This window comes from Phyllobates terribilis, unplaced genomic scaffold (assembly GCF_046119375.1).
Source record: "Phyllobates terribilis strain yellow unplaced genomic scaffold, ASM4611937v1 Scaffold_3__8_contigs__length_932513732, whole genome shotgun sequence".
Lineage (NCBI taxonomy): Eukaryota > Metazoa > Chordata > Amphibia > Anura > Dendrobatidae > Phyllobates > Phyllobates terribilis.
Genome location: NW_027362763.1, coordinates 44,657,807 through 44,680,148, shown reverse-complemented (window position 1 = coordinate 44,680,148; position 22,342 = coordinate 44,657,807). Strand labels below are relative to the sequence as shown.

At 42.7% G+C, this 22,342-nt stretch overlaps 1 protein-coding gene across 2 annotated transcripts in view; it reads left to right on the top strand.

Moving 5' to 3' along the window:
- Positions 1-22,342, top strand: part of LOC141258753 (L-gulonolactone oxidase-like) — a 421,305-nt gene that overhangs the window by 230,439 nt on the left and 168,524 nt on the right. For both annotated transcript variants that reach the window (XM_073673834.1, XM_073673835.1), the window contains exons 5-6: positions 9,131-9,221; positions 9,536-9,721. In XM_073673834.1, the coding sequence (XP_073529935.1) occupies positions 9,131-9,221; positions 9,536-9,721 (277 nt within the window). The remainder of the gene's footprint in view (positions 1-9,130; positions 9,222-9,535; positions 9,722-22,342) is intronic.

Sequence of the window (22,342 nt, the reverse complement as noted above, 5' to 3'; positions counted from 1 at the left end):
ATAATAATGCCAGAGAAATGTCTGCACAAGTTACAAATAGAGCAGGATAAGGAGGAAAATGGACCACCAGGGATACCAGATGCTGACCTCTCACCACCCTGGACCACCAGGGATACCAGATGCTGACCTCTCACCACCCTGGACCATCAGGGATAGTAGATGCTATTTTCTCATCCACCCTAGACCACCAGTAATAGTAGATGCTATCTTCTCATCCACCCTAGACCACCAGTGATAGTAGATGCCATCTTCGCATCTGCTCTTGACCAACAGGGATAGTAGATGCTATCTTCTCATCCACCCTAGACCACCAGTGATAGTGGATGCCATCTTCTCATCTGCTCTAGACCACCAGGGATAGTAGATGCTATCTTCTCATCGCCCTTGACCACCAGGGATAGTAGATGCTATCTTCTCATCCGCCCTTGACCACCAGGGATAGTAGATGCCATCTTCTCATCCACCCTGGACCACCAGGGATAGTAGATGCCATCTTCTGATCCGCCCTAGACCACCAGGGATAGTAGATGCCATCTTCTCATCCACCCTGGACCACCAGGGATAGTAGCTGCTATCTTCTCATCCACATTAGACCACAAGGGATAGTAGATGCTATCTTCTCATCCACCCTGGACTATAAGGGATAGTAAATGCTAACTTCTCATCCACCCTGGACCATCAGGGATAGTAAATGCTAACTTCTCATCCACCCTGTACCACGAGGGATAGTAGATGCTATCTTCTCATCCACCCTGTACCACGAGGGATAGTAGATGCTATCTTCTCATCCACCCTGGACCATCAGGGATAGTAAATGCTAACTTCTCATCCACCCTAGACCACCAGGGATAGTAGATGCTATCTTCTCATCCGCTCTTGACCACCAGGGATAGTAGATGCTATCTTCTCATCCGCCCTAGACCACCAGGAATAGTAGATGCTATCTTCTCATCCACCCTAGACCACCAGGAATAGTAGATGCTATCTTCTCATCCACCCTAGACCACCAGGGATAGTAGATGCTATCTTCTCATCCGCCCTAGACCACCAGAGATAGTAGATGCCATCTTCTCATCCGCCCTGTACCACCAGGGATAGTAGATGTTATCTTCTCATCCACCCTAGACCACCAGGGATAGTAGATGCCATCTTCTCATCCGCCCTGTACCACCAGGGATAGTAGATGCTATCTTCTCATCCGCCCTAGACCACCAGGGATAGTAGATGCCATCTTCTCATCCGCCCTGTACCACCAGGGATAGTAGATGCCATCTTCTCATCCGCCCTTGACCACCAGGGATAGTAGATGCCATATTCTCATCCACCCTGTACCACCAGGGATAGTAGATGCTATCTTCTCATCCACATTAGACCACAAGGGATAGTAGATGCTATCTTCTCGTCCACCCTGTACCATCAGGGATAGTAAATGCTAACTTCTCATCCACCCTGTACCACGAGGGATAGTAGATGCTATCTTCTTATCCACCCTGTACCACGAGGGATAGTAGATGCTATCTTCTCATCCACCCTGTACCACCAGGGATAGTAGATGCTATCTTCTCATCCACCCTGTACCACCAGGGATAGTAAATGCTAACTTCTCATCCATCCTGGACCATCAGGGATAGTAAATGCTAACTTCTCATCCATCCTGTACCATGAGGGATAGTAGATGCTATCTTCTCATCTACCCTGTACCACCAGGGATAGTAGATGCTATCTTCTCATCCACCCTGTACCACCAGGGAAAGTAGATGCTATCTTCTCATCCGCCCTAGACCACCAGGGATAGTAGATGCTATCTTCTCATCCACTCTTGACCACCAGGGATAGTAGATGCCATCTTCTCATCCGCCCTGTACCACCAGGGATAGTAGATGCTATCTTCTCATCCGCCCTAGACCACCAGGAATAGTAGATGCTATCTTCTCATCCACCCTAGACCACCAGGAATAGTAGATGCTATCTTCTCATCCACCCTAGACCACCAGGGATAGTAGATGCTATCTTCTCATCCACCCTGGATCACCAGGGATAGTAGATGCCATCTTCTCATCCGCCCTTGACCACCAGGGATAGTAGATGCCATCTTCTCATCCACCTTGTGCCACCAGGGATAGTAGATGCTATCTTCTCGTCCACCCTGTACCATCAGGGATAGTAAATGTTAACTTCTCTTCCACCCTGGACTATAAGGGATAGTAAATGCTAACTTCTCATCCACCCTGGACCATCAGGGATAGTAAATGCTAACTTCTCATCCACCCTGTACCACGAGGGATAGTAGATGCTATCTTCTCATCCACCCTGTACCACCAGGGATAGTAGATGCTATCTTCTCATCCACCCTGTACCACAAGGGATAGTAGATGCTATCTTCTCATCCACCCTGTACCACCAGGGATAGTAGATGCTATCTTCTCATCCACCCTGTACCACGAGGGATAGTAGATGCTAACTTCCCATCCACCCTGTACCACCAGGAATAGTAGATGCTAACTTTCCATCCACCCTAGACCACCAGGGATAGTAGATGCTATCTTCTCATCCACCCTAGAGCACCAGGGATAGTAGATGCTATCTTCTCATCCACCCTGGACCACCAGGGATTGTAGATGCTAACTTCCCATCCACCCTAGACCTCCAGGGATAGTAGTTGCTATCTTCCCATCCACCCTAGACCACCAGGGATAGTAGATGCTATCTTCTGATCCACCCTAGAGCACCAGGGATAGTAGATGATAACTTCTCATCCACCCTAGACCACCAGGGATAGTAGATGCTAACTTCCCATCCACCCTAGACCACCAGGGATAGTAGATGCTATCTTCCCATCCACCCTAGACGACCAGGGATAGTAGATGCTATCTTCCCATCCACCCTAGACCACCAGGGATAGTAGATGCGATCTTCTCATCCACCCTAGAGCACCAGGGATAGTAGATGCTAACTTCTCGTCCACCAGGGATAGTAGATGCTGATTTCTCATCCACCCTGTACCATCAGGGATAGTAGATGCTATCTTCTCATCCACCCTGTACCACCAGGGATAGTAGATGCCATCTTTTCATCCGCCCTTGACCACCAGGGATAGTAGATGCCATCTTCTCATCCGCCCTGTACCACCAGGGATAGTAGATGCTATCTTCTCATCCGCCCTAGACCACCAGGAATAGTAGATGCTATCTTCTCATCCACCCTAGACCACCAGGAATAGTAGATGCTATCTTCTCATCCACCCTAGACCACCAGGGATAGTAGATGCTATCTTCTCATCCACCCTGGATCACCAGGGATAGTAGATGCCATCTTCTCATCCGCCCTTGACCACCAGGGATAGTAGATGCCATCTTCTCATCCACCTTGTACCACCAGGGATAGTAGCTGCTATCTTCTCATCCACCCTGGGCCACCAGGGATAGTAGCTGCTAACTTCCCATCCACCCTATACCACCAGGGATAGTAGATGCTAACTTTCCATCCACCCTAGACCACCAGGGATAGTAGATGCTATCTTCTCATCCACCCTAGACCACCAGGGATAGTAGATGCTATCTTCTCATCCACCCTAGACCACCAGGGATAGTAGATGCTATCTTCTCATCCACCCTGGATCACCAGGGATAGTAGATGCCATCTTCTCATCCGCCCTTGACCACCAGGGATAGTAGATGCCATCTTCTCATCCACCTTGTACCACCAGGGATAGTAGCTGCTATCTTCTCATCCACCCTGGGCCACCAGGGATAGTAGCTGCTAACTTCCCATCCACCCTATACCACCAGGGATAGTAGATGCTAACTTTCCATCCACCCTAGACCACCAGGGATAGTAGATGCTATCTTCTCATCCACCCTGGGCCACCAGGGATAGTAGCTGCTAACTTCCCATCCACCCTATACCACCAGGGATAGTAGATGCCATCTTTTCATGTGCCCTTGACCACCAGCGTAGTAGATGATATCTTCTCATCCACATTGTACCACCAGGGATAGTAGCTACTATCTTCTCATCCATCCTGGACCACCAGGGATAGTAGATGCCATCTTCTGATCCACCAGGGATAGTAGATGCCATCTTCTCATCCGCCCTTGACCACCAGGGATAGTAGATGCCATCTTCTCATCCGCCCTTGACCACCAGGGATAGTAGATGCCATCTTCTCATCCACCCTGGACCACCAGGGATAGTAGATGCCATCTTCTTATCCGCCCTGGACCACCAGGGATAGTAAATGCTATCTTCTCATCCGCCCTTGACCACCAGGGATAGTAAATGCCATCTTCTCATCCGCCCTTGACCACCAGGGATAGTGGATGTTAAGTCTTAACCGCTATGGTTTGTTGGATAATTTGTGAACGTAAAGATTTATTAAACCCTTATTCACATTGATCCACCAGTCACCATACAGTATATATTAACCCTCTCCCCATTAATAAGAATGTTATCATTAACTCTTAAACCACCAGAAATAACGTTTATTAACCATATCCTCCCAGACTAATAAATGGTAGTTGTATCTATGACCCCCAGACATAGTGTGCAGTTTGCTCTGTTACATGGGCTTCCCCTATGCATGAGATTTATGTGACCGAATTGACTTTTATGGTATAGATTTAAAGGGCCAGCGCTTCACTTAAAAGCCAGACAGAATATTTTTGACAATTTCCGGAGCAGCGCTGATTGACCTGAGGGGGTTATTAGTTTTGTCTCGTTTTGCCTTCTCATCTCTTGTATTCATCTATTTTCATGTTGATTGTTTTCGCTTTTCTGTTTCTTTTTTTCTTGTTTTATTACATTTTCTCTTTATTTTTCCTTTTCTGAAACATGAAAAGTTTCTGAAAGTTTTCGACTCTCGTGGAATAACAGAACTTTTCTGCTTGTCTCTCGTTACGGGAGATGAAATGCAGGCGATGGCTGCCAAAAATCTTTCCCCGAGGCTGCGAGGGCCGGGAGCCAGGGCTGTGCTCTACCCAATACATTGTATTAGGAATGATAGCACAGGACACCAGAGTCCGATATGTAAAGGGCTTCTCCAGGTTTAGCAAAACATGACTTCTCTCTTAAAGAAACAGCGCCACACCTGTCCTCAGGACGTGCATGGGATTACAGCCCAGCTCCTTTGAGCTAAATTAAGCTGACTTGTAATACCACATACGACCTGTGCACAGGTGTGGCGCTGTTTCTGGGGGAAAGCAGCCAGTATTTCTTAATCTGGACATTCCCCACGAAATTTTCATTTCTGCAATTTCTTTGAAATGGACAAAAGAAGAAGAACTAACGTGAAGTCAAGATTATGGGGCGAGAAATCACGGCAGCAGGGGAGGAGTGCGCTGATTTTGTGAGCTACAAGTGACCGGAGGGAAATGGGGGCAAATTACAGATGGACAATTTGCAAGGTGAAAGGAGAAGGACCCTCCAGCAGCACAGAGGATTTCAGATCTTGTTGGGAAGATCAGTGACTAGTAGTACATAGGGAAAAGAGCAATGTCCTCCAGCTGCATGGTGCAAGGAGCAGGAATCCCAGCAGCACAGAGTATTTTAGGAGATGAATATTCTGATCTTGTGGGAGGTCACAGATTGTCATACATAATAAAAAGGATTAGAGTCCTCAGCAGCACAGAGTATTTCAGGAGAGGAGTGCACTGATCTTGTGGGAGATCACAGACTGATAGTTACCTACAGAAGCACAGAGTATTTCAGGAGAGGAGTGCACTGATCTTGTGGGAGATCACAGACTAGTTACATACAGAAGCACAGAGTATTTCAGGAGAGGAGTGCACTGATCTTGTGGGAGATCACAGACTAGTTACATACAGAAGCACAGAGTATTTCTGGAGAGGAGTGTACTTATCTTTTGGGAGGCAGCAGACTAGTTACACACAGATGCAGTGTCCTCAGCAGCACAGAGTATTTCAGGAGAGGAGTGTGCTGATCATGTGGGAGGTTGCTGACTAGTTGTTAGGCTGTTGCTGGATTTGAAATGGGTCCAGAACCTTCTGTGGACTCCCATTCCAGTCCAGCCAGGGCTGATGCTGCTCAGCATCATCATCAGCCCCAACTCCTAGCTGGTCCACGAGATGTACAGATTGTCTCTCAGGAATTTGTGCCTAGCAATGTTAAGCATAGGTAGACAGGGCTGTTGGAGCCAAAGTCCAGGATTGTCCGCACTGAGCATGTCTGTGACCTGGCGGACCGTGATTGGTGGTTTGGCGACCACCTGACCCGGTGACCTGGCACCGCCTGATTGGTCCACGGGTGGCGTCACCAATGGTGCGACGGTGGGCAGGGCTTAGTCTTTAAAAAGCCCGCCCACAAACATGGCGGCGCGCTCTGATCATTGAGCAAGTGATGCTGTTGTGTGGATGACTGTGTTCCACGTAGTTTCTATAGGCAGGCTAGTGGAAATAGGCAGGTAGCTTCGTCTTGCAGTCTGGCTCTGCCAAAGGGGTCGTCTATCACCCCGAGCAGCCTGCAGACGTCCTATCCACGGTTATCGCCTGTCTGCCACGTGGAGTTGTACCCTGCAGTCCGGTGGCACGCCGGCTGGAGGCACGTGTACCCGTCGGCGTAGTCACACACGCATCCTAGCGCCGCCAGTGTAGTCCCTGTGCTGTAACAGGACTACAGATAGTTTTTCACCGCCTATCTCTCGTGCTGCTAACGGAGATAGTGCGACTTGCTATACCCGTTCCAGTGTGCGGTAACACGGAGGGGTTTATCATTTAAGTTGGTTGCTTTCCTTTTCACCCGGAAAGTGTTCGGCAGCAGTCCACCAGGCTGCATCGCGGACCCCGGGGTCGGTTGCGTTCCATTATAATAAAGTTGTTTGCAACCGCCCTCCTAACACTAGTTACATACAGATGCAGCGTCCCCAGCAGCGCAGAGTATTTCAGGAGAGGAGTGCGCTGACCTTGCGGGGAGTATTTCTCTTTCTCCCCCCGGTGGAGATCGTCTCAGTAGCTCGGGTCATTACTCGAGGACGTGATGTGCGGACACGGCGCTGTGCGCTGATTACTGTCCGGTCCCAGGAGACGCGGCGCAGCTGCTTATACTCACGAGACATTAATTGCTGCTGACGTGTGATGGAGCCATGAAGGTCACCGCCAGCACCTGAGGATGAGGTTCTGCCTCTCGGGGGAGCGGAGGTGACACGGCGCGGCCGCTGCAGACGGATGAATATGGATGCGCGCTGTGATCCTCCGATCGGCGGCTTAGCCATATGTCACTATTTCACATCACTAATAAGTTTGGGTCGAGCAGACGGAATGGCAGAAACCTCCGTGTAAAGATGTTATAAGGTTTAGTTTCATCTTTGAATGTCATTTATAAGTCCAGATCACTTCTCTGTTGGAATACTACAAGTCCCAGCATGTTCCAATAAGGAATGATGGGATCTGTGGTCTGCCAAAAAGTATACGGCCACAGGTAACATACCACGTAATGAATGATTAACATGTCTTCTCCTACAATCACATCCAAAGCTGCAGTAAAATGTCAGCAGGTGGCTACTTGGAAGGTATCAGACCACGGAGCGCACTACTCTCACCAGCTCTCACACAGCACAGACACTGAACCAGCAGGAGCTGTGAGGGTATATAGGCTGTCACGGCATGATGGGAGCTGTAGTCTCTAAATACCTGGAGATCCTCAGGCTGCGGATTGCTTAGTTGCAAATCATGTCTATCACTCCAATCACATCCAGAGCTGCGCTCACAAATTCAGGCGGTAGCAACTTATAAGCTGTCCGCTACTAACAGACCCTGAACCAGTAGGGGTTATAGTGAAATATAGGATCCTGGTGCCTGAGAGCTGACAGGGATCCATCATCAAATAAATAAGGATATTAGACCAGACGGCTCGTGGAGTGATCGGGGTGATTGACGATTGACATTGTACATGTTTCATATTCCTTCTGAATATTCTGAACTGAAAGGGGAAATTCAGCTGACTATTGAGAAGAGAGTTGAGAAGTCCAGAGAGATATACAGTTCGCTTCTGCTGCTTTCTAGTAAGTGTTTTGTTGCACATCAGAGCTGCATTCACAGCTACACTACTCAGTTCTGCTATATAGTGTTTTCCATTATGCTGCTGCCTTCTAGCAAGTGTTTTATCTCACCCCAGAGCTGGATTCACAACAACATTGCTCAGAACAGAATTCCCTACATGCTGCAGCTTTCTAGTAAATATTTATTTCAACCCAGGGCTGGATTCACAGTTACAGTGTTCAGTACTACTGTATAATGTCTTCGATGCTGCTACTTTTTACTATGTGTTGTAGAGTTGGATTCATCGCTCTATATACTGCTCTAAAATATCTACTATGCTGTAGTTTTCTCACTCTAGAGCTGGATTCACAGATACCCTGCTCAGCACTGATAAATGTTCTCCATGATGATGATGCTTTCTAGTAAGTGTTGTATCTAACTACAGAGCTGGATTCAAGGCAGCATTGCTGAGAACTGCTGTAGAATGACTTACACGCTGCAGATTTCTGGCAAATCTTTATTTCATCCAAGGGATGGATTCACAGCTACAGCACTCAGTACTTCTGTATAATGTCCTCGATGCTGTTACTTCTTAGTAAGTGTTGTAGAGTTCAATTCACCGCTCTGTACTGTTGTAGAGTATTCACCATGCTGTGGTTTTCTCACCTCCGAGCTGGATTCAAAGCTATAATGCTCAGTTCTGATAAATAATGTTCTCCATGATGATAATTCTTTGTAGTAAGACTTTTATCTTACCACAGAGCTGCTTTGATGGCAACACTGCTCAGAACTGCTGTAGCTTTATAGTAAATCTTTATTTCAGACCAGGGCTGGATTTACAGCTACAATGCTCAGTACTTCTGAATAATGTTCTCCATTTTGCTGCTTTATAGTAAGTGCTGTCGCTCATCCCAGAGTTGGATTCATTGCTGTATACCGTTGTACAATGTCCACCATTCTTAGTTTTCTCACCCCAGAGCTGGATTCACAGCTACACCTTTCAGCACCTTGTATAATGTCCCCAGTGCTGCTGTTTCTGAACATGTACTACATAGAGACCGGAGATCAGAAATCCCCTATGTCTGTGTGTGCTGCGTATGGGAAACATCATAACATCTCCACCCTCATTTATTCTGCAGCATCGGGGCTATATCTGAAGTTGCAGCAGGTGGAGTTATCGGAACGGGGACCCACAACACCGGCATCACTCACGGCATCCTGGCTACTCAGGTAGGAGACTAACTGTGGATTGGACACTGTATTAGCAGATTTTGTAGCTGATTGCACTGTGGATTCACCGTGGATTTCATCCATTAATGCGACATTCTCTACCGCAAATCTGCACCAAGTCTGACTCTTCTTAACATTGGCCAAGGGGTTGTCTGAAGAAACAAAGTATCCTGCTACAGTCACTTGTGATAGAACCCGACAGCATGTGTTTAATTTCCCTGCAGTGCCCCCACAGGAAAAATGAAGTATTACACCACTGAAATCAAAAGACTGTTCCCACGGCTGGGCTTTACATGACTCTTCATTATACGCAGGTTGTGGCTCTGACCTTGATGACGTCTACGGGCGAGATCTTCGAGTGCTCGGACTCAGTGAATGTCGAACTTTTCCAAGCAGCCAGACTTCACCTGGGGTCTCTGGGGGTCATTCTCACGGTCACTCTGCAATGCACGGCTGCCTTCCACCTGCAGGAGATACAGCAATCCTCCACCCTGCAAGAGGTAATGATGATATCCTCACAGTTTTGTGAATATATCTTTGTTGTTGAGTTCAGTAGCAGACAGGCGGCTCGCCATTATCCGGCCGCTCGCCACTATCCGGACGCTCGCCACTATCCGGCCGCTCGCCACTATCCGGCCGCTCGCCACTATCCGGCCGCTCGCCACTATCCGGACGCTCGCCATTATCCGGCCGCTCGCCACTATCCGGACGCTCGCCATTATCCGGCCGCTCGCCACTATCCGGACGCTCGCCATTATCCGGCCGCTCGCCACTATCCGGCCGCTCGCCATTATCCGTCCGCCCGCCACTATCCGGCCGTTCTCTCTGTGTCATCTCACTGGCTGCGCAGGAACCGGGAACCTGATCGCTGATATTGGGTTTGGTGGTCTCTTGTGAATGGATCAATGTTTTCTTAATCTCAAATAATTCCGGAGTTCGTCATAAACAACGTCCTGATCAATAGTTTCTACCGAAGACTTCAAAGAAATTTCTGTAAATGCTCCAGATATGAATGATGTTACAGAATATAAACTCATCCGGTATCACAAAGCTAAGTACGAAAGTCAGCGGAGTCACAGAATCACATAATGAGATTACGCTGCCAATTCCCTATGTACAGGAATATAACTACTATAATACTGCCCCCTATGTATAAGAATATAACTACTATAATACTGCTCTCTATGTACAAGAATATAACTACTATAATACTGCCCCCTATGTACAAGAATATAACTAGTATAATACTGCCCCTATGTACAAGAATATAGCTACTATAATACTGCCCCCTATGTACAGGAATATAACTACTATAATACTGCCCCTATGTACAAGAATATAACTACTATAATACTGCCCCTATGTACAAGAATATAACTACTATAATACTGCCCCCTATGTACAAGAATATAACTACTATAATACTGCTCCTAGGTACAAGAATATAACTACTATAATACTGCTCATATGTACAAGAATATAACTACTATAATACTGCCCCTTATGTACAAGAATATAACTACTATAATACTGCCTCCTATGTACAAGAATATAACTACTATAATACTGCCCTCTATGTACAAGAATATAACTACTATAATACTGCCCCTATGTACAAGAATATAACTACTATAATACTGCTCCTATGTACAAGAATATAACTACTATAATACTGCCCCCTATGTACAAGAATATAACTACTATAATACTGCTCATATGTACAAGAATATAACTACTATAATGCTGCTCCATATGTACAGGAATATAACTACTATAATACTGCCCCCTATGTACAAGAATATAACTACTATAATACTGCCCCTATGTACAAGAATATAACTACTATAATACTGCTCCTATGTACAAGAATATAACTACTATAATACTGCCCCCTATGTACAAGAATATAACTACTATAATACTGCCACCTATGTACAAGAATATAACTACTATAATACTGCTCCTATGTACAGGAATATAACTACTATAATACTACCCCCTATGTACAAGCATATAACTACCATAATACTGCCCCCTATGTACAAGAATATAACTACTATAATACTGCTCATATGTACAAGAATATAACTACTATAATACTGCCCCCTATGTACAAGAATATAACTACTATAATACTGCTCCTATGTACAAGAATATAACTACTATAATACTGCTCCTATGTACAAGAATATAACTACTATAATACTGCCCCTATGTACAGGAATATAACTACTATAATACTGCCCCCTATGTACAAGAATATAACTACTATAATACTGCCCCTATGTACAAGAATATAACTACTATAATACTGCTCCTATGTACAAGAATATAACTACTATAATACTGCCCCCTATGTACAAGAATATAACTACTATAATACTGCTCCCTATGTACAAGAATATAACTACTATAATACTGCCCCTATGTACAAGAATATAACTACTATAATGCTGCTCCCTATGTACAGGAATATAACTACTATAATACTGCTCCTATGTACAAGAATATAACTACTATAATACTGCCCCCTATGTACAAGAATATAACTACTATAATACTGCTCCCTATGTACAAGAATATAACTACTATAATACTGCTCCCTATGTACAGGAATATAACTACTATAATACTGCCCCCTATGTACAAGAATATAACTACTATAATACTGCCCCTATGTACAAGAATATAACTACTATAATACTGCTCTCTATGTACAAGAATATAACTACTATAATACTGCCCCTATGTACAAGAATATAACTACTATAATACTGCTCCTATGTACAAGAATATAACTACTATAATACTGTCCCCTATGTACAAGAATATAACTACTATAATACTGCTCATATGTACAAGAATATAACTACTATAATACTGCTCCTATGTACAAGAATATAACTACTATAATACTGCCCCCTATGTACAAGAATATAACTACTATAATACTGCTCCCTATGTACAGGAATATAACTACTATAATACTGCTCCCTATGTACAGGAATATAACTACTATAATACTGCCCCTATGTACAAGAATATAACTACTATAATACTGCTCCTATGTACAAGAATATAACTACTATAATGCTGCTCCCTATGTACAGGAATATAACTACTTTAATACTGCCCCCTATGTACAAGAATATAACTACTATAATACTGCCCCTATGTACAAGAATATAACTACTATAATACTGCTCCTATGTACAAGAATATAACTACTATAATACTGCTCCCTATGTACAGGAATATAACTACTATAATACTGCTCCCTATGTACAGGAATATAACTACTATAATACTGCCCCTATGTACAAGAATATAACTACTATAATACTGCTCCTATGTACAAGAATATAACTACTATAATGCTGCTCCCTATGTACAGGAATATAACTACTTTAATACTGCCCCCTATGTACAAGAATATAACTACTATAATACTGCCCCTATGTACAAGAATATAACTACTATAATACTGCTCCTATGTACAAGAATATAACTACTATAATACTGCCCCCTATGTACAAGAATATAACTACTATAATACTGCCCCCTATGTACAAGAATATAACTACTATAATACTGCTCCTATGTACAGGAATATAACTACTATAATACTGCCCCCTATGTACAAGAATATAACTACTATAATACTGCCCCCTATGTACAAGAATATAACTGCTATAATACTGCTCATATGTACAAGAATATAACTACTATAATACTGCCCCCTATGTACAAGAATATAACTACTATAAAACTGCTCCTATGTACAAGAATATAACTACTATAATACTGCCCCTATGTACAGGAATATAACTACTATAATACTGCCCCCTATGTACAAGAATATAACTACTATAATACTGCCCCTATGTACAAGAATATAACTACTATAATACTGCTCCTATGTACAAGAATATAACTACTATAATACTGCCCCCTATGTACAAGAATATAACTACTATAATACTGCCCCCTATGTACAAGAATATAACTACTATAATACTGCCCCTATGTACAAGAATATAACTACTATAATGCTGCTCCCTATGTACAGGAATATAACTACTATAATACTGCTCCTATGTACAAGAATATAACTACTATAATACTGCCCCCTATGTACAAGAATATAACTACTATAATACTGCTCCCTATGTACAAGAATATAACTACTATAATACTGCTCCCTATGTACAGGAATATAACTACTATAATACTGCCCCCTATGTACAAGAATATAACTACTATAATACTGCCCCTATGTACAAGAATATAACTACTATAATACTGCCCCCTATGTACAGGAATATAACTACTATAATACTGCTCCTATGTACAGGAATATAACTACTATAATACTGCCCCCTATGTACAAGAATATAACTACTATAATACTGCTCCTATGTACAAGAATATAACTACTATAATACTGCCCCCTATGTACAAGAATATAACTACTATAATACTGCCCCCTATGTACAAGAATATAACTACTATAATACTGCTCCTATGTACAAGAATATAACTACTATAATGCTGCTCCCTATGTACAGGAATATAACTACTATAATACTGCTCCCTATGTACAGGAATATAACTACTATAATACTGCCCCCTATGTACAAGAATATAACTACTATAATACTGCTCTCTATGTACAAGAATATAACTACTATAATACTGCCCCTATGTACAAGAATATAACTACTATAATACTGCTCCTATGTACAAGAATATAACTACTATAATACTGCCCCCTATGTACAAGAATATAACTACTATAATGCTGCTCCCTATGTACAGGAATATAACTACTATAATACTGCCCCCTATGTACAAGAATATAACTACTATAATACTGCCCCTATGTACAAGAATATAACTACTATAATACTGCTCCTATGTACAAGAATATAACTACTATAATACTGCCCCCTATGTACAAGAATATAACTACTATAATACTGCCCCCTATGTACAAGAATATAACTACTATAATACTGCTCCTATGTACAGGAATATAACTACTATAACACTGCCCCCTATGTACAAGAATATAACTACTATAATACTGCCCCCTATGTACAGGAATATAACTACTATAATACTGCCCCCTATGTACAAGAATATAACTACTATAATACTGCCCCCTATGTACAAGAATATAACTACTATAATACTGCTCCTATGTACAAGAATATAACTACTATAATACTGCCCCTATGTACAGGAATATAACTACTATAATACTGCCCCCTATGTACAAGAATATAACTACTATAATACTGCCCCTATGTACAAGAATATAACTACTATAATACTGCTCCTATGTACAAGAATATAACTACTATAATACTGCCCCCTATGTACAAGAATATAACTACTATAATACTGCCCCCTATGTACAAGAATATAACTACTATAATACTGCCCCTATGTACAAGAATATAACTACTATAATGCTGCTCCCTATGTACAGGAATATAACTACTATAATACTGCTCCTATGTACAAGAATATAACTACTATAATACTGCCCCCTATGTACAAGAATATAACTACTATAATACTGCTCCCTATGTACAAGAATATAACTACTATAATACTGCTCCCTATGTACAGGAATATAAGTACTATAATACTGCCCCCTATGTACAAGAATATAACTACTATAATACTGCCCCTATGTACAAGAATATAACTACTATAATACTGCCCCCTATGTACAGGAATATAACTACTATAATACTGCTCCTATGTACAGGAATATAACTACTATAATACTGCCCCCTATGTACAAGAATATAACTACTATAATACTGCTCCTATGTACAAGAATATAACTACTATAATACTGCCCCCTATGTACAAGAATATAACTACTATAATACTGCCCCCTATGTACAAGAATATAACTACTATAATACTGCTCCTATGTACAAGAATATAACTACTATAATGCTGCTCCCTATGTACAGGAATATAACTACTATAATACTGCTCCTATGTACAAGAATATAACTACTATAATACTGCCCCCTATGTACAAGAATATAACTACTATAATACTGCCCCTATGTACAAGAATATAACTACTATAATGCTGCTCCCTATGTACAGGAATATAACTACTATAATACTGCTCCTATGTACAAGAATAAAACTACTATAATACTGCCCCTATGTACAAGAATATAACTACTATAATGCTGCTCCCTATGTACAGGAATATAACTACTATAATACTGCTCCTATGTACAAGAATATAACTACTATAATACTGCCCCCTATGTACAAGAATATAACTACTATAATACTGCTCCCTATGTACAAGAATATAGCTACTATAATGCTGCTCCCTATGTACAGGAATATAACTACTATAATACTGCCCCTATGTTCAAGAATATAACTACTATAATGCTGCTCCCTATGTACAGGAATATAACTACTATAATACTACCCCTATGTACAAGATTATAACTACTATAATACTGCTCCCTATGTACAGGAATATAACTACTATAATACTGCCCCTATGTACAAGAATATAACTACTATAATACTGCTCCCTATGTACAAGAATATAACTACTATAATACTGCCCCTATGTACAAGAATATAACTACTATAATACTGCCCCTATGTACAAGAATATAATTACTATAATACTGCCCCCTATATACAAGAATATAACTACTATAATACTGCCCCTATGTACAAGAATATAACTACTATAATACTGCTCCCTATGTACAGGAATATAACTACTATAATACTGCCCCCTATGTACAAGAATATAACTACTATAATACTGCTCCTATGTACAAGAATATAACTACTATAATGCTGCTCCCTATGTACAGGAATATAACTACTATAATACTGCTCCTATGTACAAGAATATAACTACTATAATACTGCCCCCTATGTACAAGAATATAACTACTATAATACTGCCCCTATGTACAAGAATATAACTACTATAATGCTGCTCCCTATGTACAAGAATATAACTACTATAATACTGCTCCTATGTACAAGAATATAACTACTATAATACTGCCCCTATGTACAAGAATATAACTATTATAATGCTGCTCCCTATGTACAGGAATATAACTACTATAATACTGCCCCCTATGTACAAGAATATAACTACTATAATACTGCCCCTATGTACAAGAATATAACTACTATAATGCTGCTCCCTATGTACAAGAATATAACTACTATAATACTGCTCCTATGTACAAGAATATAACTACTATAATACTGCTCCTATGTACAAGAATATAACTACTATAATACTGCCCCCTATGTACAAGAATATAACTACAATAATACTGCCCCTATGTATAAGAATATAACTACTATAATACTGCTCCCTATGTACAAGAATATAGCTACTATAATGCTGCTCCCTATGTACAGGAATATAACTACTATAATACTGCCCCTATGTGCAAGAATATAACTACTATAATTCTGCTCCCTATTTACAGGAATATAACTACTATAATACTGCCCCTATGTACAGGATTATAACTACTATAATGCTGCTCCCTATGTACAGGAATATAACTACTATAATACTGCCCCTATGTACAAGAATATAACTACTATAATACTGCTCCCTATGTACAAGAATATAACTACTATAATACTGCCCCTATGTACAAGAATATAACTACTATAATACTGCCCCCTATGTACAAGAATATAACTACTATAATACTGCTCCTATGTACAAGAATATAACTGCTATAATACTGCCCCTGTGTACAAGAATATAACTACTACTAAATATAACTAATATATCTTTGTAGATTGTGAGCCCTCAGGGGCAGGGTCCTCTCTCCTCCTGTACCAGTCGCTGACTTGTATTGTTCACAATTATTGGAATAAATGGCGCTATAATAATAAATAATAATAATAACTACTATAATACTGCCCCCTATGTACAAGAATATACTGTAACTGCTGTTGAAAAGGAATGGGGTAAAGTGGACTGTATGTGTCACCGAAGTGCCTAGCCTCGGTGATGTGAAATCCAGAGAGAAGGCCTCCCCCGGATTTTGGATCCAGGTTTTAGGAGCAGGCTGGAGAGCTGGGTGGGACTGGCTGCTCCCATTTTTTCTATCTAGGCTTTGCAGCTGATATAAAATGGCAGCTGAGCTGCTCTATAATGGTCTGTGTGTGTGGGAGTGAGCGGTGGAAAGACCTTATGACATGGTTCAGACTCTGTTGTGTATCTGCATGGGCTGTTGTGTATTGCTTTATGGACTATTTTGGTTTTGTTATACCTTTTATGCCGGGGAAAGACTATTTTGATTTTTGAGTTGTTAACTTTTTATGGACATTTAATAAACCGCTCACTGTTTGATACAAGAACCTTGTGCCTGTGTGAACGCTACTAGCTGCCACAGAGCGTGGATCCCTGCAATACTATAATGTTGCCCACTATGTATAAAATACGTATCAAGTAAGAAAATCTCTTACACAAACCATGGAATCAAAATATTGATTTATTGAGAAATCCCTAATGAGTAGTGTTGAGCGATACCTTCCGATACCAGGAAATATCGTATCGGATTGGATCGGACCGATACTCAAAAAGTATCGGATATCGCCGATTCCGATACCGGAAACCAATGCAAGTCAATGGGACACAAATATCGGAATGAAAATAAACCCTTTCTTTCCTTGTAGGTTAATTCTACATGAAGTAAAACAACTAAGAATAATGTAGAATGTATTACATGAAAAGCCAGCAATTCATCAGCGCATACACCGGTACCTGACAATTTACAACAGAAAGAATAGAGCTTCACACATAGATTAGATAGATAGATAGAAACATGTCAGTCACATATATATGAAGTACAGTGACAGTGTTGCTTAATGTACTTGTCATTTAGTGCAAAGGATTTATTAAAAAAAATAATAGTGTTTTCATGCACCGTCTCTTTAAAAAAGCCGGCCGGCAATTCAGCATCTGTACCCGACAATTTATAACAGACAGAATAGAGCTTCACACATAGATTAGATAGATAGAAACATGTCAGTCACATATATATGAAGTACAGTGATAGTGTTGCTTACTGTACTTGTCATTTAGTGTAAAGGATTTATTTAAAAAAATATTAGTGTTTTCATGCACCGTCTCTTTAAAAAAGCCGGCCGGCAATTCAGCATCGGTACCCGACAATTTAGAATAGAAAGAATAGAGCATCACACATAGATTAGATAGATAGAAACATGTCAGCCACATATATAAGAAGTACAGTGATAGTGTTGATTACTGTACTTGTCATTTAGTGTTAAAATAAAGGATTTATTTAAAAAAAAATTGGCGTGGGGTTCCCCTTAATTTTAGTCTCTAGCGGAGGTTAAGCAGACGGCTGGGGCAGATGTTTGAAGCCTGGGAAGGGGGTAATACCCACGGAGCTTCCCCGGCCACTAATATCAGCCCCCAGCTGAATACATAGCCTTTACTAGCTATTAAAATGCTGGACCCCCCCCAAAAAATGACGTGGGGTCCCCCCTATTTTAATAGCTAGCAAAGGCTAGGCAGACAGCTGGGGGCTGATATTAATAGTCCAGGAAGGGAGCCATGAATATTGGCCCCCTCCCAGGCTAGAAACACCAGCCGTCAGCCGCCCCAGAAATGGCGCATCCATAGGATGCGCCAATTCTGGCACTTAGCCTCGCTCTTCCCACTGCCCTGTAGCGGTGGCAGGGGGTAATGGGGCTGGGGTTCATGTCAGCACCAGCTGCCATGAAGCCCAGGTTAGTAATGATGGGCGTCTATAAGACACCCCCATTACTAACCTACAAAGTGTTAAAAAGAAAACACACACTACACCCAGAAAAAAATAATTTATTTGAAATAAAACACACCATTTTATTTAATTCTTAGTTTACTAAAAAAAAATAGTTACCTGTCCACGTTCCTGCGCTGATCTCCCATGCACAGCTGTCATATCTGGAGATGGTGACAGCTGTGCATGGCTGCTGTAAGCTCACGCTGCCGGGAACACGTCCGCTCCCGGCAGCGGGAGCCCCTGACTGAGGTCACCGGAGTGCATTCAGGCAGCGCAGCTCCGGAGACCTCCTTTACGGCACTGCTGTACCGTGGGAATTTCTCACGATACAGCAGGGCCGTAAAGGAGCTAACCGGAGCAGCGCTGCCTGAACTCCGGTGAACCCTTACGGCCCCGTCATTCTAGCGGCGGCAGCGGTTCAGAGCGGTCACATTCTATGTGGCTGCTCTGAACTGGAGATCTTCGTGGGACACTCGTGGACTACTACGGAGGGGTAAGGATAAGGTTGTGGTTTATTATTTTATATTTTATTACAGGAGATCGATGGCTTCGGGGAATTAGGTGTCTAGGTGAGTATAGGTGTAGTTTTTTTATTTTTTACTTTATTTTAGGTGGCGATTGGCGGGGACAGGTAATGTATAAACTAATTTATTGTAGGCAACCACTGGCCACCAATGACATGTATTTAACATTTATTGGGGACACAGTAGGGCAATTTAAATAGCAGGATCAGGCTGATGGGAACTACTGCTCCCATCGAGCTGATCCTGCTGGCACGAGTGGACGGGGGACAGACATAGGCCGATGGGAGTAGTAGTGTCACATCGGCCTATGTCTGCCTGCACGCACACACCCGCACACATCGCACAGACACCGCGCACACCCGCAGGCATCGCACAGACACCGCACACACCCGCACACACCCGCAGACATCGCACAGACACCGCACACACCCGCAGACATCGCACAGACACCGCACACACCCGCAGACATCGCACAGACACCGCACACACCCGCAGACACCGCACAGACACCGCACACACCCGCAGACATCTCACAGACACCGCACACACCCGCAGACACCGCACAGACACCCCACACACCGCGCACACACCAATCATGACCGGTCTGATCATCTGGGAGGTGAGGCTGACCTGTGCGGCCGTGGGAAAGTTCTTGTGAGTTCATGCAATGCAGTCAAGCATGAACTCACATGAACCGTCTGAGGGCACCGCGGCGACTTCAAATGAACAGCTGATCGGCATCACCTGATACCTCAGCTGTTCATTTGAAATAACCGGCGGGAAAGCGCAACACAGAACGGGAAAGCCGGCGGTGAAGTCTTTTCACTGCCGGCTTCCCCGCCCGGGTTCTTCGCTCCCCGCTCCTTGGTGCTGTGCTCCCCGCCCTGTCCTAACTTACGATCGGGATGGGAGGTGGCGAGGGGAGCAGAGGATCGGGGTGGGAGGCTGCGGGGAAGCAGTATGGGGCTGTGTGATTGTTTAAAAGCCGGCGGCTTTTTACCGCGCGCCGGCTTTTAAACAATCAGGAGAATTCTCTCATGCTGGGATGGCATTCTGATGACAGGCTGGATCGCAGCTGAGCGCTGCCATCCAGCTTGTCATCCTTCAGAGACACTGCAGAGCGCAGGCATTATGGGAACTTCCGATTCCGGTATTCGATATTGTAAAAGTATCGGAATTAAGTATCGGAATTCCAATACCGCGAATATCGGCCGATACCCGATATTTCAGTATCGGAATGCTCAACACTACTAATGAGATAAATGTCTGAGGCTCCGCACGCTTCCACGACCTAAGAAAGAGTTATACAAACTGTGTCACGTGGCGTAATATGTCCTGCTAATGTATCTGTGGATTCCATAGAATACTCCATTATCTCCATTTACTCCACTACGTCTCCTTCTACACACATCCTGATATTTCTCAGCTATGGCAAAAAAGGAGCAGTTATAGAAAATGGTAGGCTTAACCCAAAAAAAAAGCTCTATGTGATTTGATATAACCTGGGCATCTCTTATATATAATTATATAGGTACAGCAGGTATAACCTGGGCATCTTCTACATATAATTCTGTATGTACAGCTGGTATAACCTGGGCATCTTATGGATATAATTATACATGTACAGGTGGTATAACCTGGTTATCTTCTGTATATAATTCTACATGTAAAGCTGGTATAACCTGGGTATCTTCTGTATATAATATGTCTACAGCTGGTATAACTTGGGCATCTTCTGTATATAATTATATATGTACAGTTGGTATAACCTGGGCATCTTCTGTATATAAGAACTGAGACTGGCTTCCAGGGTTGCTGAGCAGAGATGGAAAAGGTCCCACTCCAACGAGCACTTCATTGCATTCAAACAGTCCCTCACTACATTCAAGTCCACATTCACTGCAGTAAAACAAACCTACTTCTCATCTCTCATATCCTCCCTGTCTCACAACCCTAAAAAGCTATTCAACACTTTCAATTCTCTCCTCCCTCCCCCAGCACCTCCTCCTTATCCTCTCATCTCAGCTGAAGACTTTGCCTCATTCTTCAAGCAGAAGATTGATAACGTCAGACAAAGTTTTTGCCTAAACTACTCAGCCCTCCTCCTCTAAAACCAATTTCTCCGCCATCACGGAAGATCAACTTTCCTCTCTACTCTCCAGATCACATCTCACCACATGTGCACTTGACCTAATCCCGTCCAACCTCATCCCAAACCTCACCACAGTCTTCATCCCAACCCTAACACATTTCTTCAACCTGTCACTAACAACTGGTGTCTTCCCCTCATGCTTCAAACATGCCTCAATCACATGCACCCATCCTCAAAAAGCCCTCCCTCTACCCATCCTCTGTGTCTAACTATTGCCCCATATCACTTCTCCCCTGTGCCTCAAAACTCCTGGAACAACACGTTCATCTTGAACTGGCTCCCACCTCTCCTCCTACTCCTTCTTTGAACGCTTACATTCTGGCTTCCAAGAGCATCATTTGACCAAAACTGCCCTAACAAAAGTCATCAACGACCTACTAAACGCCAAATCCAAGCGACACTACTCTGTCCTCCTCCTCCTGGACCTGTCATCTGCCTTCAACACAGTGGACCATTCCCTCTTACTACAGATTCTCTCATCTCTTGGCATCACGGACTTGGCCCTATCTTAGATCTCTTCATACCAAACAGACCGGACAGTGTCTCCCACTCACACACCACCTCCTCATCTCGCCCCCTATCTGACGGTGTCCCCCAAGGTTC